The following is a 24,886-nucleotide window of genomic DNA, read 5'->3' as shown; positions in this document are numbered from 1 at the left end:
GGCCCACATTACTGTTAAATACTCAAGCAGGCGTATCGTGTAATTTCTGTTCTTTTGCATTACAAGAGGAAACCAGGAAGAAACATCTCCAGCTGCCAAAGGAAACGGGAAGAAACTACAGGCAGAAAGGCCGGAACAACCCGCAAAACAACCCGAACCGGCAGGAACTTCCAATAGGGAAAAGAAACGAGCAATGCACCCAACACACCCAACCGACGAGCGGAGGAGAGGGCCCGAAAAAAAACCCCACCATAGCGGACAACCATAACAAGTCCGCCACCAGCAAGGGCCTAAAAGGGGGCAACAGCAGACCCCCCCAAAACAGCAGGCAAAACCCAAGAAGGCACGAGCAATGGAGAGACCGGCTGACAAAGCCGAACTCTCCGAAGAAACCGACTCACCAAAGGGGGCAAAAACCACCAAGGAGGCCCCAGGACCTCGACAAGCACGAACCGCCGCCCACTGATCAGACAAAGCGGAAGGGGCAAGGATCTATTAAAAAAAAAAAAAAAACATCCCTGAGAAATTCCAACACAGAAGCAAGATCCCCAGCGCAGGATCTACACAATGGGAAGAACACCAAGAGACAAAAGAACCCTAACGGCGACCATAGCACCCAAGGGTCGAAGGCCGACGTGACAACCGAATGTCACAAGCCACCACAGAGGAACAGCCCAAAGACACCAACGACAGCTGCACAAGAGCCAGGCCGTCAGAAGCAAGCGACAAAGACAGGGCAAAAACCAGCTGCAGACCCAAAAGCGGAGCTGGAGTCAAGGGATGCCGGCCAAACCTGTCCCCCGCCAGCAGCAGCAGGAGAGGAAACCAAAGACAGCGAGGCCAACGATACAGACACCTACACCCCCCCCCCCCACACCCCCTGATTATTCAGGAGGAGAAAATAGGAGGGAAGGCACACAGAATGCCCGAAGGCCAAGGAAATGCACAGGGGCTATGCTAATCCACACCAAATCGAGCCAAACAAAGAAAAAGCACTGCCGAAGCGAGCACCAGATGGCACAAAACAGAAGACGGGAGGAAACGGCCCAAGCTGAGTCTACGAACGAAAACGCAGACGTACCCGAACAGAAACTCAAAGCCAACAGAGGAGACACCGACCAGAGAGAGCCGTGGGAGCCAGTGCCACCAAGACATACCAAGGAGCCATAGCCATGTGGGAACAAAACACGGAAGCCAGCAGGAACAGATACACGCAACCGGTCCCTCCAAGAAGGCCCAAGCAACAATGAGCCACCTGAATGCCAGTACGAATCAACAGACTCGTCGGCCACCAAGGACCCCAACGTGGCCAACAACCCCAAGGACAGGCGTCCGAGTAGAGAAGGGAGCTGAAAACGCACCCCATACACCAGGTTGGGAGAGCAAAGCCACCAGGCCAAAGCAGGAACCAAAACAGGGGAGAGAGGAACCAGAGCCACGCAACCTGCATGGAAAACGACCCAAGGAGTCAAGCAGAAGAAACACCAAGGACAGGAGGAGCAGGCAAGCCCAAGGAACCACAGCCGTGGAGGCAGCCACCACCCTCCGGGCCTGCAACCAACCCTGAACCGGGGCAGAAGGGTGACCCAGCAGGACCCGTAAAAGAGTCAACAGGGAAGAGAACCGAGCCAGAGGGAGAAAACAGCCCCCTGCAAAGCCACGAACATGCCCTGAGAAACCGAAGGCCCAGAACAGGAACCAGATGACAAATGGCCAGAACCAATACGAACCCCAGAAACCGGAACAAAGCCATCAACACCACCATCGCCAGAATATCAACAAGGAGGGTGGAAGCAGAAACCGTACAAAATCCACATAGGGAAAAACCTACAGCACCTGGCCATCCCAGGCGGTCTTCCATTCAGGTACAGACCAGGCCGGACCCTGTACAACTTCCAAGAATAGAAGAACAGGTGCTTGCAGGGTGGAATAGCCATTCAGTAAAAACCCGCACAGCAGGAGCCAGCACCGCGGAAAAACTTGGGGAGCTGGAGAGAGGCCAAAAGGCAACACCTGAAAACAGGTAAAGGAACCCATCCACAGCAAACCGCAGACCAGCCGGATGGAAGGAACGTGAAAAACAGTCAACTCTCAAATCCAGGGAAGCCCAAAAAAAACACCCAAAAGGAAAAGGGGAACGACAGGCCGCAAGGGGAACAACCGCCCAGCGGCACCAACCCCTACAAAGCCCCGGGACACAGAACCGTGCTGAAAGGAACCAACAGGCGCCAGGACCAGGAACAGAGAGGAAGAGGAACCCAGGCCCCGCTCCGCCACCGGAACCAGTACAACAGTGCCCAGAGACAAAAACAGGCCGACGCCCAAAGAAGAAGGAAAAACGTAACACGGGCCCAAGGACAACGGAGTAACAGTGAAAACAGCCCAAAAAGGGGGACTGCCCTGGAAAGGAATCCGGCAACCAACAGCGAAGACCGACAGGACCCACCAGTTGGGAAGCAGACCGGACCAACAAGCCAGGAACAACGGATCCAAGCCCCCAAAATCGCAACAACAACAGTAACGGAGACAGTGAACCCACTACCAGACGAACACCAGGAGTGGAACACAGACCCAAAGAAGAAGAGACGCAACCGCAACCACCAGGTCACGGAGACCCCTCCAGGGCATAACAACACCCAAAGCCCTGGGCGACCAACACCCAGGGGCAGCCGCATGCCGGGAACCAAACAGAACACAGCCCCCCCCACCCGACCATAAAAGGGCCGAGAGGAAGACAGAGCACCACAACACAGACTGTCAGCAAAGGGATCCAAGGAGCCACAGAAAAACAGACAATGGACCAAGGCACCAGTGCCACGACAGCCGAGGAGAAGACTCAACCCACCGAGCCAAGACAGGAAGGAGGGTCCCCCAGAACCCGTAAACAGCCAAACAACTCCACACAACCCATGAAAAGGACCAGCGAAGAACAGGCCAAACAAGAGCCAGTACGCACCCCAAAGGAGAAGTAGCACATTCAAATGCAGGAAAGTCTGAGACAAAGTCCGCCAAGCGAAACCGCTAACCCAGAAAACGCGGAAGACCCTGCGTAACTGCCGTAAGCCATGCATCAGTCAAGATATCCAACAGGACATCATGGAAGGGAAGGTCAACCACCACAGAGGAACCATACTGTGCAGAAAAACCCCACAACAGCCAGGGATCTAGGGCCAAAACCCAGCATCACCCGAATAATGACCAGCACAACAGAAAAAACCATGCCCGGGATGTACCATCCCAAAGAGGAATAGTGCAAGTCCCCAACATCATCCTCAGGACAACGCACCGCAGGCTCCGGCAGCCCAGACTGGACAGCCGAAATTATCAACTGTGTAAAAGCACAGAATGAAACATTACCACCTCAGGGCAATATGACAGTATGTGCAGGGTCCCAACCCTTTCACAGTTTACAGCGCAGCCCCAGAATCCGCAAAAAACGTCATCCACCTGCAGAATCCGGAAACTATGCCGCATGGAAACAGCCCAAGCAGGCACAGGTGAAGAAGCCCCTTCACACATGGTGAGCAAACTCGAGCAAACCAAACAGGAACTCACCACACAACAAAGGAAGTGCCCAGCAACCTCTAAGTAACACTGCCCCAATCACCAAATCACGCAACGTGAGACTGTGAAATGAAAGATAAAAAGGGCAGCCCTGTAGTCTCCACCCACAGCCCCAGGTCAAAAGACCAAGGCCGCAGGGGCCGGACGCGGCACTAGAGCCACAGCGCCGGAATGACCCAGGGCCAGGGCACCACGAAAACTCCCCGCCCCAGCCCAGCACATGAACAGGGAGTGTCCCTGACCCCAGAACAGGAGCGCGGCCGACCGGGGGACCGGAGCGGCTGCGCCGAGAGAAAATCACACAGTAAACAATGCAGAAATATAAAACTGCAAATGAAATACTGACGTGAAAAACACACAGTAAATAATCCAGAAGCATAAAACTGCAAATGAAACACTCATGGCACCGTCCTGAAGAAAATCCGAAACAGAAAAAGGAACCGGGAGCACCAGTGTTCCGACCGCCGTCCGAGCAGAAAAAAAACAGGCTTGGCGGTAGGTGGGAGGGGCTTATGTAAGCTTTTGAATACTGATGTTGTGATTGGCTGGTTGGAGGCAGGCCTGCCTCACGTTGTAAGGACTGGGACGGGGAGGACCCATGGGGGGGTAATGCGGTAAATCGATCATTATGTGAAAATCGCCATATAATCACATAATTCCAGTGGCCCTGTCTATAAGTCTCTGGAATATCAAGCTCGCGCTTCAATGCGCTGCAGTGCCACTCTTCTCCACTGGAGCACGGCAGCAGCCCAGTCAAGATTGCGGAGAGCGCTATTAATAGTAGTGTGCTACGAAGGGCTGTGGACTAATTAAATGCCCTGTCGGTAGAGATAGATTCCCCCGTCCTGCGCGAGCCGTCTTTCAGCTCCACAAAATGACATCTATTGATGGAGACCTGAATCAAAGGCAGGCAGATACCTGCATCTCCTGGCAGGGCCGCATCTCCCCCGGGACATCATTAAGGCTCGCGCGAGGACGAAGCGACAGCGCAGCACGTGGCCTTAGAAGTGCATCCTGCACTGCCAAACGGCCGTGAGACGCGAAGGAGATCTGAGAAATAGTAGTAATGACGATTATCATACTAGTACACAGAATAACAGGCGAAGAACAGTGAATAATGGACTGGTTTTCACAGAGAGGTTCTGAGTGATAACAAAAAGACCATGAGAGAGAAGCTCGAGTTATCTGTGATGGCACTGAGAACCTCAAGATGAAAAACAAAGCAGTTATTCACTTTTTACCCATCTATAATTTTATGGTATGTAAGTCCCCGCAAATCATGTATTTCTGCTTCTTTCTACTGCTACGCAAGGCAGTGGAGCAATGAGGGAGCCATACAAAGCATGGCTTCCCCTCCCAGTCCGAAATGTAAAAAAACATACCAGGCACCAGCCACCCAAACCATGACCCTCTGTGCCATCTCACCCGGTCCTCTCCCAAAGCAGTGTCCTCTGCTGTCCATCAGAGCCGAGAGCCAGTGCTGCGCTGAGAGGCTGTCAAAGAGCCCTGTCATAACACCCTGGAATTCCTTTATTATTAATAAACTTATAAAGCGCATGGTTACACTAGAACAGTGTGTCCCTGCGCTGCGATGAGGGCAGCAAAGCAGGTACTGAGGTCTATTCAGGAGGGAATAGGAAAGTCTTCAATTTCTTCCTAAAGGTGCCTTCCACGGGTTCCACTCGAAGGCATACTGGAAGTTTGTTCCAGAGTTGGGCCGCTAAAAACCTAAAGGAGCGGCCCCCATCCTGGCTCTTTTCACCCTCGGAATACAAACCAAACCCAACCCAGACCTGAGGCGGCGTGTGGGAGTGTAAGGAGTGAGGAAGATCCGCAAATAGGCTGGAGAGGTCTCATGTATAATGCGGTGGCACATACATAGAGCTTTAAAACGAGCACGTTCTCTGATTGGGAGCCAGTGCAAGGGGGAGAGAGCCGGTTTAGAGGGGGCTCTCCTCGGACGCTTCAGAACTAGTCGGGCCGCTGCGTTCTGCACGCATTGGAGTTTTTGTACACATCTTTCTGTAGCACCCAGATAGAGGACATTCCCATAATCAAGACGGGAGGTCACGAGTGCATGAACCAGGGTCTTCCTGGCAGCAGCGGGCAGTATGTCCAGAGTCTTCCTGAGTCCTTTAAGAACTCCGAAACATGTGCCTGCAACCCGTCTGGTATGATAATCATGACGTCGTAACAGTGTGTAACAGCCTTTGTTACCCACTGTTGCTATGTCATACCAGTGAAAAATCAGATTTGAAATCTAGTATTCACACGAGTGGCTCTCCATGAGCGCCACACATAACATATAGAATTGTAGATGGACAACAAAGAATTACAGGGATGTTTTTCACTGAGGTGTTCTGAGTGGCATCAAAAAGCATTAAAATAATATACTACAGGCATAAAAACAAAGCAAAAGGAAAATGACACAAATTAGGACATGTGCTGCAGAAGCTGCCAGTTGTGAGTTTGCTTCATGAATGAGGCTGAGTCAGATTCCTGCTGTGCTTTCTAGCCTGGGCTCTTCCTGCTCCTTAGTGGGCCTGAAGTCAGGTGGACAGCATCGCTTCGAACCCTGGAGGTACCCAGTTCTATCTTGATGATGCTCCAGAGGTACATAGAGGTTGAGAAAGGTTCTCGATGTGTTTTCTCGTTCAGGCTCCTCCTGCTCGTAAGTGGGCCCTCAGTCAGGTGGATAGCATCGCTTTGAACCCAGAAGGTACCCAGTTCTATCTTGATGCTGCTCCACAGGTATGTAGAGGTTGAGCTGGATGTGTTTTCCAGCCTGGGGTCTTCCTGCTTCTGAGTGGTCCTGAAGTCAGGTGGACAGCATCGCTTTGAACCCAGGAGGCACCCAGTTCTATCTTGATGATGCTCCAGATGTACATAGAGGTTGAGTAAGGTTCTCAATGTGTTTTCTCGTTCAGGCTCTTCCTGCTTCCGAGTGGACCTGCAGTCAAGTGGACAGCATCGCTTTGAACCCAGGAGGTACCCAGAGGATGAGGAAGGTTCTTGATGTGTTTTCCAGCCTGGGGTCTTCCTGCTTCTGAGTGGTCCTGCAGTCAGGTGGACAGCATTGCTTCAAACCCAGGAGGTACCCAGTTCTATCTTGATGATGCTCCAGAGGTACATAAAGGTTGAGTAAGCCTGGGCTCTTCCTGCTCCTTAGTGGGCCTGTAGTCAGGTGGACAGCATCGCTTAGAACCCTGGAGGTACCTAGTTCTATCTTGATGATGCTCCAGAGGTACGTAGAGGGTGAGTCAGCCTGGGCTCTTCCTGCTCCTTAGTGGGCCTGTAGTCAGGTGGACAGCATCGCTTCGAACCCTGGAGGTACCCAGTTCTATCTTGATGATGCTCCAGAGGTACATAAAGGTTGAGTAAGGTTCTTGGTGTGTTTTCTCGTTCAGGCTCTTCCTGCTCCTTAGTGGGCCTGCAGTCAGGTAGACAGCAACGCTTCGATCCCCGGTGATACCCAGTTCTATCTTGATGATGCTCCAGAGGTGCATAGAGGGTGAGGAAGGTTCTTGATGTGTTTTCTAGTTCAGGTTCTTCCTGCTTCTGAGTGGTCCTGCAGTTAGGTGGACAGCATCGCTTTGAACCCAGGAGGTACCCAGGTCTATCTTGATGATGCTCCAGAGGTACGTAGAGGGTGAGGAAGGTTCTTGATGTGTTTTCTAGTTCAGGCTCTTCCTGCTTCTGAGTGGTCCTGCAGTTAGGTGGACAGCATCGCTTTGAACCCAGGAGGTACCCAGTTCTATCTTGATGCTGCTCCATAGGTATGTAGAGGTTGAGTAAGGTTCTTGATGTGTTTTCCAGCCTGAGGTCTTCCTGCTTCTGAGTGGTCCTGAAGTCAGGTGGACAGCATCGCTTTGAACCCAGGAGGTACCCAGAGGATGAGGAAGGTTCTTGATGTGTTTTCCAGCCTGGGGTCTTCCTGCTTCCGAGTGGTCCTGCAGTAATGTGGACAGCATTGCTTCGAACCCAGGAGGTACCCAGTTCTATCTTGATGATGCTCCATAGGTACGTAGAGGGTGAGTCAGCCTGGGCTCTCCCTGCTCCTTAGTTGGCCTGTAGTCAGGTGGACAGCATCGCTTTGAACCCAGGAGGTACCCAGTTCTATCTTGATGATGCTCCAGAGGTACGTAGTGGTTGATTAAGGTTCTTGATGTGTTTTCTAGTTCAGGCTCTTCCTGCATCCGAGTGGGCCCTCAGTCAGGTGGATAGCATCGCTTCGAACCCTGGAGGTACCCCGTTCTATCTTAATGCAGCTTCTGAGGTACCCAGAGGCCGAGCGAAGATAAATCAAGCAAGCTGCCATACTCCTAGCTCTTCCTAGGACAGATTCCTCTGATAGTTCTTGTGGTGTACCATTGCTCTGTTCTTTTTTCCAGGATTTTTCTGCCTCTGTTACTGTATTGCTACTTATGATCACCCAAGGACACAGGTGGACATAATATGGAGATCAGTTTTAGCTTACAGATGCTCAAATGCATGGGCAGCCCTTGAGTGCCCAGGCCTAGTCCTTGCAACTCCACTGACACAATGTACAGTCCTGTTCTGAAGCCTTTGTGATGAGCTTACACATGCTGCAGTACCTTTTGAACCCTTTTTAAAAATTATTTTCTAACAGGGATTATGATGTAGGGGAACTGTGGCATTCAAAGTTAGTATTCTAGCTGTCTTAGGAATAGTATGGTCCTGAAGTTCTTGGAATGTTTATGCTTGAACCAACACTTAGCCGGCCCCGTAGTTAGACCTTGGCTGGTGGAATGAGATTGTTGATGGAGTCTTTCTTTTGTATGAAATAAACCTCCTGGATCCCTTTGCTGTTTCTCGTGTTTTTCTTCCTTGTTCTGAAAGGAGATTTGTGGCACATCACATTTCTCGTGGATCTGAAGAGCCATCAGGGTAACCACTATGCTCTGAGGGTCTTTCCATTCTGATCCATACCCAAGGTGCCTTCCAAGCCCTAACAGCGGGCAATATCCAAGGAGAGTATCGCAATCTAACACCAGCTCTTGCCCACGGGAGGTGGGGCTTTGTGGCAGAACATCTGGCCTCTCAAGAGGATTAGTTTGGGGCATCTGATTGTTTTATGTCTGAGGTCTCATTTAGGACCTGAAACTGGGCATCTGGCTAGAGGAAGCTTTACGCTGACAAAAGGCAACAGTGGTTTATGTGAAGCTTACAAAAGTGTGAATCTTCTGCGTATATCAGGAGGATTTCCATGTATACTCGAAATGAGCTCAAATGTACTCATGAAAGACCTGCTAAACATATAGGGCTTAAGATCTGATGTCACTTCTTGTGATGCCACTTCCTGTAATGTCACGCGCCTCACGTGCCGCGATATCAGGTGGCGTGATGGCATGTGCCGTGACACTTGCATACTGATTAATTAGGTTAGTCTCCCCGCTTCTTTTTTTTGGACTTGGGCCCTGGATGTGACTTATGCATAGGGGACAAACCCACTCAGCGTGAGATAAAATGACAGTTTGAAGAGCACTTTCCACGACAGGCCTCTGAATCACACAAGTGGACACGTTAATCTGTGCGCAAAAAATCTCACCTTTCACTAAGGATACAACTGGACACATGTTAATGCGCATGTATTAACTAAAATGAATGCTCATTTATATCTCATATCCTTCTTTACATTAAGCCGTGTTGCTAATTTTCTCTGTATAGATTTACTCAGGATTAAAATACACACTATTGAAGTCTTAGACTCACACCTAAGAGATAAGGGCTAAGAGAGCTAAGGGAGGGTATCCTGGACTGAGTAGTTAGGTGTGCCGAGCCCTACCTGTGATTGGTTGGTTAATTGAAAAGCCAGGATTGCAGCTTCTTGTGGAAATCGAGGAGAGGAGGAGCCTCTGGTGTGGAGTTGGGGGCCGTTCCACGCATTAGGAGCAATATACGAGAATGTTCGTCCTCCTGATCTGGGTCTGTGTATTCGTGGGATGAGTGCGAGTAGGAGTCCTGCGGAGCAGAGGTATCTGAGTAGTTGATGGAAGGAGATGTGACTGGTCAGGTAGGATCAGTCATGAGGGAAGAGGCACTGATGTGGAGTGAGAGGCCGTTTCACGCTTTAGGAGCAGTGTAAGAGAACGCTCCTCCTCCCGATCTGGTTCTGTATATTCGTGGGATGAGTGTGAGTAGGAGTCCAGCAGAGCAGAGGTGTCTGGGTCTTTGGTGGAAGGGGAAGCAGCTGTTCAGGTAGGATCAGTCATGGAGGAGGAGGCACATTGAGAGGACTTCTAAACCCAATGACTGGCTAATCATCTGTGCGCCCAGCCTCCTCCACCTCACATAATGCGGGCGCCTCAGATGCTCGACCCTGCTTCCAGGCCGCACCTTGTGGGAGGAGGCCGGTCCAGCAACCGCGTGCACGTTACTGCCCACAGCCTCGTTACACCTCCTCGCTGCAGATGCATGGCCCACAGAGGGCAAAGGCTTAAGGTTCACAACACATTATGCAGAACACATGCATTTCATACGTTAACTTGTCAAGAAGATGGATTAAACTACATGCAAATTACATCATTTCCATACTCTGAAGAATTGTGCATTGTCGTGAAAGACCCACTGCAGATTTTGATTAAAAGTCGCATTCAGAGAGAGTGCCCTGATTTCCAGCTCGTGTGGTACATAACAAAGAGTCAGAGGTGACTCAAGCCACAAAATGAATAATTAACTGTGATAAGATGGAGCAGGCATCTCGTCCAATCAGCAGTCTTTCCTATCAGAGCAGGGCGGGGGTGGGAGGTGCGGACTCAGCAAATGCTTTGGAGGCAGCACCCAGCCAGGCTCTTCAATGTAACCTGTCTGCTGCCTGCATCACTGCTGTGTTATTGCCCCAGGCTGAGGATTGGTGGCTGGAAAGCAACTTACCGAGGAGAAACACACTTTAGTAGCCGGGTCCCAGGTAATAAATCTCAGCAGTTTTAGACAACAATGGCTCCGATGTAGGAAGCCCAAAGCACAAACTAGTAATTAACTGCACACTGACTGGTTTGTCAACAGCCTTTAATTTTGCAATGCGACCGAAATACTGATCTGTTTCATTGCAAAATGTACATTCAGCTGGGGTCACAGACCCTCATGCCTTGTGAATATTAAAGAGGAAGGCTCTATTTAATACTCTATCCATCAAACCCAACCTTCCAGAAATATAAATAATTTTAACAATTAATATTTAAAAAAAGATAGTGAACACATTTACACCACATTGCAAAAACCATGCTCCCTGGACCAAGATCTAGCTTCCTGAACAATTTGGCGTAATAAGTATATGTAGGTTAAAAATAGCATTACATATACCCGTACCAATACCTACTTGTGATGTCCTATGCGGTATTCTGACTGAGTGACCACCAATGTAAGGGCTGGAGCTCTTACCTGTGACAGTGTGACTCTTTATACACAGCCCTGGATTCAGGAGTGGCGTCTCCTCTCCTCCCTGGGTTTCCAACCTTTTGAACACGTGTTGGAGGGGAGGGGCGGGGCAAATTGAAGGGTTCTTTGGGTCAGACTGGCCTGTAGGTAGAATTTGAATGTCTGCACTGTTAAGGAAGTGCCAGTTCTGGCGGCTTCAGGAAAAACAGGCACTTGATTTCCATGTCCAGACCCTTCTTGTAGAACGAGCTGGAGCGAGGTATCATTCACACACATGTAAAACCAATTTTGTAAGTTTCTATGTCAGTAGAACACCATGCAACTATTACAGGGCATCAGATCAAGGGATGAATGCAGAGGCGTGCCACCGTTTCCTAGGTTCCAGAGAGAAAAGAGGCACGTGCTTTGACTTGGTGAGTGCGGCCATGCAGGAAAGAGGACAATCTGGTTAGTGTAGTCTCTCCTATTCTGAAGCTGCTCACATGTGCATGCATGTCCCTCATCTAGGACAGTTTGGTTTCTATACCCTATTTGGGATGACTGAAGGACAGTGAGTGGGTCACTGCACTCCAGGTGTGGAGTGAGATGTGATGGAACCTTGATTTGAGTTGTTTTTCGTGTGTAAGTCTGATACTGCCCATGATCTGAGAGTCTACGTTCAGTGATGCTAGGCGAGATCAGTGGCCTCTGTATAATAATTTGCCTTTTAAGTTACTACTTCTTGAAGGCGAAGTTCTCTTTGCAACCATCTGAGGTGTGATGTGATGCACATTGGCTCTGTAATGTGGTCAAAACAGTTTGGAGAGAGGTAGAAAGATGGCCATACATTAACATGGAATGCCTTGATTTGGTCATAGATGAACAACATCAGGTACTCCCTCAGAGTCTGGGAGAGGGTTGGTAACAATATGCTTATTATAGTCATCAAGGCTTATACATTCTTAAGATGTCTCTGGTTGAGCTTTCTGCCTTGAGATGCAGACCACATTGAAATCTTGCTTGGATGTCCTCCTATCCTTCTGTAAAGATCTCAAAGCTCATGAGATCAGTCTACATCTGGGATCCCCCTTACAAGAATCTCTTGTGCTAAATTTGTACCTTTATTTTGTTTGTTAATCATGGATTTTAGCATTGCATAAAAGCCACATATAGGGTGGCATGATCTTCTGGGAACCTTGCGCCTTAAAGAATACTAACGTATATGTGATGGCAAGACTTAACGGCATCATGCAGGGGAACCTCACCTCACCTCCTGTATCGACAGCCACATGCCTTCATCTCCTCTCAACAGGAAGGTCGTAGAAATAACATTAAAAAAAATAATTTAAGATATCAGATACATTTTTTTCAGTTTAAAATTGTAGTTTAAATGATATAGATGTAATGTGCTCACATCATAGGGTAAATAATGAATTATTATTTGTCCCTACTTGCCAAATTGTGATCAAACACATTAAGGCATTCTAATTGATAATAGTGCTGTCTTGAAAATCAATATATTTTGACCTACTGGTGATAGTGGGGTATCTCTAACACCTTTATATTTGTAGAGATAGAAATACTGTTGTCAGAACTTACACCAATAGAACAAAACCTGAATCATATCTGGGGAAAGTGTTAGTTCATTAGAAACATAAATGCATAATTTATCAGATATACAAGTATTTACTTGGGGTGGGTGGAACCTCGTGGAATTTCACTCCACGGAAAGATTACATGAAAACTCCCTGAGATTCTGGGGAGTTCCGCAAATGGACAGAAATCATCACGTTGCGCACATTTTTAGTGCCAGGAGTTTGTTCCATGCTGAAGAATCAGTGTGAGCGGCACCACGTCATGCGCCAGCGACCGCTGCTGCTTGAGTTGGTTTTGCTGCTGCTTAAGTAGATTTTCTACATGAGTGGCAGGTTTCGCACCACAAATGGTTGTGACAGCCCGCATTGGGAAAATCTCGCCGGGTGTCCTCCTAGTGCCCAAAAATCACGCTGGAGGATGCCAACTCTCACTTGCACTCGCCAACTTACTATTGGCGAGCAGCACATAAGAAAAAACTCTGCCACGAGGCGGTTGGCAGAATTTGGCTAGAACTCTGCGTTACATCCAAAACGTGGCCAACTCCACAGATGGAGCGGAATTTATCGCCCACCTGTAGTATTTACTCTTTTTCCCTAAAGAGTTTTATTTTAGGGATGATATATTCTGTAGCGTTGAGTTGCTAACTATGCACATCACATACTTGAGTTCTCGTCCTTGCCTCTAAAGGTGAGAAAAATGTTTGATCCTGTAACTCGATTTATCTCCCCGTGCCTCCCTTGTCTAATCTGCCAAAATAGGCAGAACTTAGAAAATCGCTACCCTGAATGGTAAGCGCTATATGAAGACATTACATTGACATTTATAGCACGTGTCCTTGTGTTATTGTCTAATCCAATGCCCTTTGTCTTCTGCGCTTAGGTAGGGTGCAACAGACCACTCCTTATAGGGCATTGATGACTTCCCCAAGATTCCACCCCCTACCTTACCAGCCATATACCCCTTTAATGTGAAACTAGCGCAGCGCGCATCCGATGGGGCTGGACTCCACGCTCCGCCTTCATCCTCCAAAGAAGTGTAGGTCCTAGCTGAGTCTTCGCTGACACAGTCTACGCAGGGAATCCTTTTGTTAGTCCTACAAGGGGAGGGTTGGTAGTCAATGAATACTGGCCAGTCTTGTCTGCTGCTCAGCATTGGAGTCACTAAGGGGAAACTGTGATTCCAATGCTCATCAAAAATCAATTTTACTTCTGGAGTCTACTCTGGCTGCGTGGGAACCAAGCACTAGAATTTAGCGGTGGAATCCTTCCTTGCAGAGCAGTAGAAACCTTACAAGAAAAAGGTTCCTCCCTCCCTGCATCAGCATCCCACCTGAGAGAGGGCCAGCTCCAAAGGTTAACCAATAATGTCAGCATGGCCTCTGCCTGACCACTCTCCTCAGCAGCCCATCCCCCTCACATTCTTTGTTTCTTTGGACTGGAGTTAGGGTAGCAGGCCACATCCACAGTAGGATACTGGATACATATTGGGAAAGTAAGAGCCTATTTATAGTTTGGTGGCTGGAGGATATCTACCGAAAAGTGACAGGATGTCCTTCTGCCCTATTTAGAGCACATAGAGCCCCCCCCCCATGTACTCTCTATATAGGGTGAGTAGAATATCAGCCTCTTTATGGCAGATTCAGCATCTGCCAACCTCAAATAAGGCCCTCCATTGCTCTAGTGCAAAATGACCAGTTAGGAGCGTCCCAAGCCCAAGTTATGCCAGAGACTGCCACCAATCACATTCAGCAAACCCACACACCCCTCCGTGCCACACCCCGAGAGGGCTTTCACCGGCCCTTCCCCTTAGCTGAGCTAGTCGAATCAAGAGAGCCATGCTATAGTCAAACGACAAATAACAAACCCAGTGACCAGCCCTCTTTTTGAGTGTGCCCTCTATTTTGAAACATACCTATAAATGTATTCATTACACATAACAGTGCCAAATATACAGCAGGGGCCATTTCAATTTGCAAAGCTACTTTGTTTACATGCTCTTAGTGCAGAACCTGTCCCTTCATCTAGGGCTAATGGTTGAACAGCCACAGCAAATCCATGTTATCAATAAAATAAGGATTATGGACATTTCCCCAGATGATTATGTTCACATTTTTCATTCTTGGAGAACGGGAAAAAATGAACAGTCTTAAGATAAAGATGTTTTCAGCCAGTAACAAGGCAATTCTGACATAAGTAGTTTCCAGAGCTGCACCGCTCTTTCAGGGAACCTAAAATGACTGGAAATCTCCCAACATATTGGGGGCAGGTCAGCGGCTTAAGTGGCGTAACCATAGCCCCTGCATCCCCCGCGATGTGGGGGGGGGGGCCTTAAGCTTCAGCGGGGTCCCCTCCAGCATTGTGCGCGGGCAGCAGACCCCTAGCTTGAGCGCTCCTGACTTCGTCTAGAGCATGGGGTCCCACTTCACGTACGTTGCAGGGGGGCCTTAAAGTTTCATTACCCATAGGACGGCTTCTACGGTCCTATTGAAACACCTCCGCGGTAGCAGCGCCACAGCTGTCTCTGGTTCAAGAATAAATGCACATTCATGAAACTGTCATGGCTTCCGCCAGTTGCAGATACTCACATCGCTTTCGTGTCCTTCGCGGAGGTTGTAGGTCAGATCCTGCTGAATGTCATCCACAAACTTGTGTGCATACTCCGGGTAAAAATCCAGGACCTCGTAGAGCCCTTTGAGGATGATGCACTGGAGATCGCAGTAGGTCAGCGCCTTGACGTCAGCATTGGTTTTAATGACTTGGTCTTTAATGTTGAGGTTCGCACCAATTAAGTCGCCTTTTCCTGGAAGAGAAATATTGAAGCAATCAAGGATCAATGGCATGATTTGTGCTGAGATAATTGGCAAGGCCTGAGACCATTGGCCTTTCTTTTGACAGCCTCAGTTTTAAGAACTTTTCGTCTTGGAAGAGAAGAAATCTTCCACAAGCCAAGAAGTACAGTTCCAGTTAGTGTATGTTTGAAGTTACATTTTCCACTCATTGTTGTAGATGTATGCAGCATTTTTGACTAAGAAGCTATCCCACATCAATAAGTAAACTGCATTAAATGGTGCAATTTATGTTATAACATTTGATGTTGAGGTCTCCACTGAAGACAATGGTGTGGTTGAAGGTCAGTAATGGCTGCTGTTTAATTTAGAGCATTGTACCCTCAGTGGGTGGTATGTTGTGATAGCCTTATAGATCTTTGTCCTCAAATAATACCAGGTATTGAAGGCCTTAACTCTTTTTATAGGCCCTCACCTGCGACCTGGCCTATAAGTAGGGCTTAGGGCCCTTAACGACTAGTATAGATCTCGGATACATTGAATCCCGCACCGTAGTTATAAAATCTTTCTCCCATTTTATAGTGGCATCACGAGTCACCTGTAATAGGAGAGTGCCGCAGGGGACGTCGGAAGCTCACACAGAATGTCCTGTTGTACTGGTTTTGGGCTTGAGAGCAACCAGAGGCGGTGCCATAAGGCGAATGGGCCGCATGTTCATTGGGCAGTGTCTTGTGGTGGCAAAAGATTTTATAGCATCATGGAGGTAAAAGAAACAAACCTCCCTGCCTTACAGTGACATGTTGGAACACATTGGCTATGGAAAGATTCCCTGCCAATGTGAGGAGAGAACGAAGACATGAAATGCTACTGGTTAACCACCAGTGGATTGTATGTCAATGGGCCATCCAGCTTAGCGTCAAGCATTTTACGACTTGGGCTCTATTACGGGTGGTAGTTGGCTGTTTGATTCAGTTAAATGACTCGTCCTGGGTGGGATGGGTACGTTCCTTTCCCTTCTCTTTTTATGCTTCTTTTTTCTCTGCAGGGTATTAATGTGACATACTGTATTATGTATAGATGATGTGTAATGCTGATCCAAGCCATTTTATAATTCATATCTAAAAACCTATATAAAAATATTAATGAGAAAAAAAGAAGAAAATGGAAGAAACTACTGTACTGTAATAAATTATTACAATTAAGTTATATTTTAAGAAAGGGTTACAGTCTAACACTGCATTATAAGGCATACAATCCCCTCTGCTGTACATTAAAAAGATATTTCAAGTCGCATCCCTCATAAAGGAACTGGACGTTCACATTAATTCTTCTATGTGGCCATGAAAGTATTGACTGGTGTTTTCAATAATCTATGAAATAGGTCTTGCTTACATATCAATAAACCTCAATATAAGTAAGATTAAACAATTCTAACCACTCCCTGGCACTTGGGGCTTATTTATATAGGATACTATATTGTTTTATGTACCATTTATATATTACACCCCTACAAAAATGTACAGAAACCGTGTCATTATTTGTGCGAAATGTAACTAAATGAAGGAAATTAGACTCATATATTTGGGGGTTATCTGAAGTGCCAACTTTTGGATTATTATTTTTTTGGGGCATTGCCAACAGATTGGAGAGTCTGCCAGCCCCTGAGTATAGATTAATTCGGCAGCCTTGTCACTGATGTAAGGATGATGAAACAGCAAGAACAAGGTATATCTGAGATGTCTAGAGCAGCAAGCAGACGCAAGGTTTTGACACAGCGGGGTCGGAAAAGTGACTGAGTGAAATCTTGTAGATTTCACTCAGCCACTTTTCCGAGGCGTTCCTGAGCCGGAACGCCCCCCCATGCGCCGGAACGCCCACATGAAACCTGCGGCGCAGGGCTGTACAATGTGACGCATCTCCCTAGATGCGTCACGTTGTAAATACCCTGCAGCATGGCGCTGGCTTTGCGACGCCGCTGCATCACAAAAGTGACGCAACGGTGGCGCAAAAGTGGCGTACGGGGCTTGTAAATCGCGCACCTATATCACCTCTGCCCACTCTATGAATATTTTTTTCTTTTTTACTGTGTGTGTTTTTTGCCTCAGTTGGTTTTAGACCTGTTACTGCTGTCATGGAGGCTGCTAATATAACATGTTCACAAACATCCATCACAAAAAAGACAAAACATTACAAGGCCAGAAGATGAGTGATTTGTAAATCTAACCAGAACTCCAAAATGGCATTGCCATGCTACAATACAAATTTCATGTGATTTTTAAAAATATATTTAGTTGGTAAAGTTTACTTAGTAAACAGGAGAAAATTAATGTAAATATTTCGTTCATTACTGTGCTATGCTATTTTTTCCCTATAATCTACATTTAAAAGGTTAATGGTTGGAGCGATGGTTAAACTATTTTGGACTGGTTTGGAAGCATTTATCTGCAGGACTGAAGGTTTTTGCAGTTGCTCTGAGCAGTGTTTAGTTTAGTTTAGTTTGTAGATCTATATAGCACGGCAATACACCCGTGAGGATGTGCATGTGCACGGGGAGATTACGTTATTTGCCCAGAATCACAGGATGTTGCTCCAACGCCGAGACGTGAACCTGAATCCCCAGCTCCTGAGTCGGCAGCTCTGGCCGCTGCACCACATTCTCTCTGTTCCCTGTAACAATGGACAGGGATGGAATGTTTAGGCTGCGAGTAACTTTCTCATTCCCTGACCAGAGAACAATGACTTAGGGCCTGAGTTAGATCTCGGCGGACAGGTTTCTCCGTCACAACGTTTATGGATATCTCGTCCGCTGAAATATAAATCCAATAGGATATACTGGGACTTATGGTCTGGCTGACGGGATACAGAGTAAGCTGTCCGTCAAGATCTAAATTAGGCCCTAAGTTGGAAACAGTGTTTTGAAAGTTTCATTGTACAGATGCGTCGTGGTCCTCCGAGCCTTCGTCGCTGAGTTCTATTGTTCCCCTGTAAGGGCCTTCTCCAGCATGTTAGGAGTCAGCTAAGTCATGCATGTAGGCCTGGTCAAGTCATCTCACAGCCACCAGATTGCTCTACAATCTTCCAATTTCTACAAAGGCCAGTTGGCTCCCTGTCATACCTTTAATAACTTTTCTGATGCAAATATTACGCAGCAGGGCACACAAATCTCATATGTGGTGCCTTGGCGTTCTGCATCACTCCTTTTCCAAGTTAGAAAGATCTGCAGCCACTTTGCAGCTTCCATCACTGATGTGAAGCCTCGAGGTGGCGGCGAGTGCCCTTTTGAATGTGATGAGTGACACGCGCAGTCGCGAGAGGCAGAACATGCGGTGATGTCAGTCAATAATTGCCATGACTTACTGAGTGCCTGACATCCCCATATGGTGGACTAAAGGCGCATCAGCGGGGTGAATTGGACAGCTCTGACAGCCCCTCTCGCCAACCTCTGGTGAAAGAGTGACATGTCTGCTGTACTGTGCACTGACACAGGCCTGTAGTTCCCTAAGGAAGGATGTAAGTGAACCCATCAAGAACATCGGGGTGTACACCCAGCAGAGGTGGGTGCAGGGGAGTACACCGTACACTCACAGGAGGTGGGTGGACTGCATCTTCAACATTCGAACAAACTTATTCCACTACATTTTCAAGTCACCAAATGTTCAATAGCCCACATTGCTTCCAATTTTCCTCTAATAATCTCATTATCGCACCAAAACAGGTGATGTTGTCCAGCACACTTCTCTTCTCCTCCATTCTCTCTGAACCTCCCTTCCCCTTACATGTCTGTCCTTGCAGTGACTTTAAAAATTTGGGGCCATACTTTTGTGGCCAAGTTACGAAGAGCAGCGCAGCAAGGTGCGCTGCACTGCATGAAAGGAAAGGGCAGAAATGCGCTGTATTTTAGTAAATACAGCGCATTCCGGTCTTTTCCCCTGTGCTGGCGCCCTTTTTGGCTGCCAACGCAGGCACCCTTGCACCATTGTAGGCGTTGAAAGAAAGATTGTTTTTGTGCAGGATGCAGCACACATAGAAAGAGGAAAAAACAAGGAGAAATAAACTTATTTCGTTACACCTCACCCGGCGAGGAGTAGGTTTTTGGCGCATTCCCAGGTCTATCACTCCTAGTAAATCAGGGAATGGATGATGCATGGGAACACCCATGCAACGCTCATGGAAACGCCTCCCAGGCGCAGAGTAATGTAACTTTGCGATTTGCACTGTATTGAATTACTTTAGATTTATGAAGCGGCGCAGGGTCATGCGAGGTGACCGTGCGTGGCTTCATAAATCTCATTTCTAATTTGGGTAGCTCTTGCACCATGTTGCGTGGTGCAGGAACGACGCAAAGAGGCTTGTGAATATGCCCCTTGGTGTCATGGGAAATCACTGGGAAACTGCTTTTTCGGTCCACATGAAGGGCTCAATTGACAAAGGCTGAACCAGTGAATTGCCAGAGATCTATTGATATTAAATCTCCCTCTTACACTGGGCAGAAGTACCCCCATACCCAGGCTTGACGCCTGGACCTGCAGGTCAAAGGGCATTTACTGCCCAACGGTTCCTGTCATCAAGATGCAGGAATCATACACTCTCTGCAGAAGGACCTAATCTCTGAAATCTCTGCAGCATCCTTAATAATCTAGAGTTGTGCTGTATTGTCTGCCCTGGGGTACATTTCTAATCTACCTCTGTCAAAGACGGAAGGACGGGAGTATGTTGGAGAAGACAAAAGGCAGATAGGAAGGCGATGATTGCGGGAAAGGAGAAAAGAAAGAGAAAGGGATAGAGAGGGAAAGAGGAAGATAAGGACATACATAGAAGGAGGAAGTGAAAAAACAAGAGAATGAGAAAAGAGAGAAGTGAAGAGAAGAGAAAAGAAAAGAAAAGCAAAATAGAAATAGCTGAAGGAAGAATGAGAAACAGGCCATGGGAGAGAGAGGCATGGAGAAAGAGGGAGAGAGGAACTATGCGAGAGAGAGAGAGGCAGAGAAGCTGACGAAGAGCGAGACAAACAGTAAAAACTTGCTAATCCTGTTCTGCTGTAATTAGTGCTATTTTGTAGAGCAAAAATGCATCATCGCGCCCATCGTGGATGCGAGGGTGCACTTTGGGGCTAAGAAATGGTGCTAAAGGCCAGCAGTAAATTGGGGAAAAATCCTACCTCAAGAGCACATTTATCGAGCACAAGCGGCTGCTTGCGCTGGCTAATTGTGTTCTGCTGCATTTACAAATATTTCGTAGAGTAAAAATGCATCTTTGCATCCATTTTGGATGCAAGGGGGGGGGCATTTTTGTGCTAAGAAATAGCGGTAAATACAGAATGAATCTTCCTGTGTAATTCCGTGTAATCTGGCGGGATTCTTAGGTAATTTTGCATGATTACACTACTCGGAATTACACAAGTTGTGCCCAGATCTCCCTTTAGTCTGGCATAAAATTGAACGATAGAGAAATGGTATAAGCCATTTTGAAATTGAGAGTATTTTTTCTCTTCGAATTAGACTGGCTCTGAACTACATCTTCCAGGATTTACAGATTCCACACTGTAGTCAAAGGGGACGCATGCAAGCTCAGGGAGAGGCAAGAGCTGGTGCACACAATGCTTGAGCCTTGCACTGCCTGGATTACGACTTTCCCTCACAAAAAAGCAAACTGCTCCACAGTCCCAGCACACAGCAGCTTCGGAGCAGGGCAAGAACCCCTGGAAGAGGTTCGGAAGAGCTGTTCCCCCTGCAGCTGAGCTGCTGTTGGACTGGCACTGCCCACCATAGCTAGCAGCAGCTATTTAAACATCAACACATTCTACCGGGAGGCCTGTCACAACACATCGAAACAAGCATTGGCAACGCCTATAGGTCCCCCCTGCCCGAGAGCCATTGGCCTTGTCGTTGTTTTTTAAGCCATGTTGTACAGCAGCGCGTCTGCTGTGCCGCTTGCTGAATGTAAAAAAAGCGCTATGAAGTGGTCGGAGCTGACTGCGTCATAGTCGTTTTTTAAACTTTGTCATTTTAACTTTCAACCACGTTCATTTACCTTGATTGCTCTTTTATCTATGTTTTTAAACATTTGTGTGGTATGCCATGGGCAGGCAGTGTAGACCAGGGGAATTGCTTGGATTAGGGTAGGTAGATAGGTGGAGCCTCTAAAAGTAGGCTGGCCTAGCAGGATGGAAGCTCCCTCTTTAGCACTTACCATTGCTTTCAGGTCCTTCGGATTAGCTTCTGTGATGGAACTACTGTTAAACAGTTACAAACGACTTCCACTCGTTCAGTAACTGGGACATTGCCCTTATCAACTGCTAGGAAGCACTCCGGCTCACTTGAGCTGTGTTTAGCAACCGGATATTGGCGGGCTTTGGCTTCTGTTGGTTGTAGCCGGCTTCTGATGAAGTCATACAATTGCTTCTGGTGAGTCCATCGCTAGAAACATGCGCAGTCTAAAATCTAAGCGACAACTGGATTCAAGAGAAGTATACGCTGCATGGCAGCTGGAGGGTCCTGCAGGGCTGCTATCCTGAAAGATGTTCTCGGGGTGATCATTAGGCCTGGGAATAATTTTAATTATGCCGGAGTACTCGGAGTCATTTTGGTAATTTTCAGTTACACTTTGACAAGGATTAACCGACAATAATGTGACTGCAGCACCTTGAGTAATTATGATTATTTGCTGAGAAAATAATCACAGAAACAACTAATTTAGCAAGCAGGAGCGGCTGCTCGCACTGCTATGCGCATTCTTTTGGATTTAGGGTTATTTTCTTAGCACAAAATGCAACCGCTCATCAATTTTGGAAGAGTTGTGCATTTTGTGCTAGGAAAATATGACCAAGTGCTGAGAATAAGTTGGGGGGGGGGAAAAAATCCTACTGAAAGAGCCCGTTTACTGAGTGCGAGCGGCTGCTCGCACTGCTACTCGTGTTCAGTTGCATTTAACGTTATTTCTTAGCACAAAATGCATCCTCGCGTCCATTTTGGATTGAGGTGGGCATTTTTACGGTAAGAAAATTGTGCTAATTGCCTCATTCCTCTTCTCACATAATTACACTGAATCTTTTGTAATTTTTGCAATAATTCAGCATGATTACACAACAGCTGATTACGCGAGATGCCACACCCCTAGGGCCCGATTCTCAGAACTAACTTAAGACACAATCCTAAACTTACTACCATTTTGGTATTCACAGAAGGCCCTTACTCATTTCGGTATTCACAGAAGTTAGGAGATCCTAACTTTAGGACGCCTAAATGCCTTCTGTGAATACCGAAAGCCTTAAAGTTAGGATTTTTCTCAGTTTAGGCGTAGTAAAGTTAGGACTCCTAACTTTAGGACTCCTAAATGCCTTCTGTGAATACCGAAAGTCTTAAAGTTAGGATTTTTCGCAGTTTAGGAGTCCTAAAGTTAGGAGTCCTAACTTTACTACTCATAAACTGAGAAAAATCCTAACTTTAAGACTTTTGGTATTGTCAGAAGGCATTTAGGAGTCCTAAAGTTAGGATCTCCTAACTTCTGTGAATACCGAAATGAGTAAGTGTCTTCTGTGAATACCAAATTGAGTAAGTGCCTTCTGTGAATACCAAAATGGTAGTAAGTTTAGGATTGTGTCTTAAGTTAGTTCTGAGAATCGGGCCCCTAGTGAGGATATCTCTGCAGTTTGTATGGATGGTGGCTACAAGTGATACATCAGTGCTAGACAAATATGGACACTGTCAGAGTGGCACTCACCAAGGATGGCCAGCACCATGCCATCTTTCAGCACCTCCATGGAGCCTGAGCACACCAGGTAGATGGCCTGCAGGGCGTCCCCCTGCCGCAGCAGGTACTCGCCGGGGGCGCAGAAGGACGTCTTGATGTGCAGGGAGAGGGACCGCAGGCAGCCACGACTGGCACACTCGAAGAGGGACAGCTGAAGGATCTCCTTGTTCAGGTGCATGGTGATGTCAGAGCGAAGCTCATCCGGGAAGTCCTTCAGGAGCTGCCAGAGAAATGGGAGAGTTTAACATACATGAGCTAAACTTACAACTAGATCTGGGTATCATTGTAAAGGATAGAAGAATTGAACTCTAATACTTTGGAGTGAAGCTCACAGCTTAAAACACATTTATCCGAAGAAAATTCAATATGGAGGAAGAAAAATAGAAAAAGAACTTAAGAAAATAGAATTCACAATGACGCATATAAAAAGTATTTAATATTGAACAAGAAAGTCGTTTTTTGGAAGTGCAACACATGTATTCCGGCTCTAAAATGACAGGGTTTAAACTACAGCAATTAAGTAAGAGGAAAATACATGACCTCCTCAGGGGTACTAGCTACAAACTAACTCAACATCACAAGATATGAAGAAAAAGTGGATGTTTTTAAGGGTGATGAGGTAATTAAGCATGCCACTTTAAATCCCTCCGTAAGCTTATGTTGAGTATTTGATTTCAATATTTTGTCGAATTTGGAAGGCACTATCGATTCTGTTCAGTTTTTTTAAATGAATTTCCTCGTTGTCAGAAATATGCATGAGAGAGGAGAATACTTGAGAAAATAACAAAAGGGAAAAATGTTTTTGAAATATTTTGCAGATATTTTAAAGTGTTTAAAAATATGTCAAATTAAAAAATGTAATGAAATTCGCATTGTATAATTTTTTATACAGTGTATCTCAGCATAACTAACAGAATAACGTCTTTCTTCTTTTCCATGTATGTTTTTCCCACTCTTGCTCTCTGGAAATGTCTGATGAAAAAATAAGTGCTGGCTTCCATAAAAGAGTGCAGGTGGGCTCCGTTGGCAACCAACGGCTCAAATTAAGCCCTGGTAGAGATAAACTGCAGAGAGGATGGAGTGTTACTTGAAGGGGGAATGCAGGTGAACAGGTGAATAATTCTATAATAAGGTAATTTTACTTGCTTCCCTTGGGGGCCACCAGCATTTTATGTGCTAGATTGCCCCTACCTGCAGCAAGAGTAGGCTCATTGCTAGGGGAGGGAGACAGCTAGTTATCACTTTACAATGTCCTTGAACCAGTCATGCGTGTTGCATGAACTGGGTCCAAGGTAATACCAGGGGCGGCACCTCCCTGTGGGCGGAGGAGCGTCGCCCCACTACTCCCTCGCAGTGTGAGAAGCAGTAACATAAAATGATATAAATACCATTTTATGTTACTGCTTCACGCACTGCGAGAAAGCAGAAGGGTTTGGTTGGGGGCGGACGCTTGGCGGGTGGGCGGTCCTCCAACAGGCATGGGGAGGAGTGGCTAGCCCAATGTTGCGGGCTCTGACTGTTTGGTCGGCCCTCTGTGCACTCTGCCATTTTCTTCATGTAGGCTGCATGCCAGCACCCCCCGCTCTTCAATGTGCCTGCCGCGGGGCGTCAAACGCAGGGACTGTCTAGGTCTAGCTACGTCACTGACCGCAACTGGGCCCAGAAAGGCAGCAAGGACAATACATGCCAAAGACGCATAAGGGATGGTCGGGGTGTGGCTGCCATCCAGGCTAATATTGCTTAGTAACACCTGAGCAAACAGCCAGAGTTCAGGCCGCTATTTGTGATCCCTTGGCTTAATATCGCGCATGGTGG

The 24,886-nt window shown here is 47.1% G+C and overlaps 1 protein-coding gene across 3 annotated transcripts in view; it reads right to left on the bottom strand.

The window, feature by feature from the left end:
* KCNH8 (potassium voltage-gated channel subfamily H member 8) overlaps positions 1-24,886 on the bottom strand; it is a 953,382-nt gene that overhangs the window by 118,678 nt on the left and 809,818 nt on the right. For all 3 annotated transcript variants that reach the window (XM_085630453.1, XM_085630455.1, XM_085630454.1), the window contains 2 exons: positions 23,042-23,291; positions 15,122-15,336 (listed from right to left, as the gene is read on the bottom strand). In XM_085630453.1, the coding sequence (XP_085486579.1) occupies positions 15,122-15,336; positions 23,042-23,291 (465 nt within the window). The remainder of the gene's footprint in view (positions 1-15,121; positions 15,337-23,041; positions 23,292-24,886) is intronic.

The sequence above is a fragment of the Triturus cristatus genome, chromosome 10 (genome assembly GCF_964204655.1).
Source record: "Triturus cristatus chromosome 10, aTriCri1.1, whole genome shotgun sequence".
Taxonomy (NCBI): Eukaryota; Metazoa; Chordata; class Amphibia; order Caudata; family Salamandridae; genus Triturus; species Triturus cristatus.
Note: the sequence above shows the minus strand (reverse complement) of the source record. Positions and strands in the feature narration are given on the sequence as shown.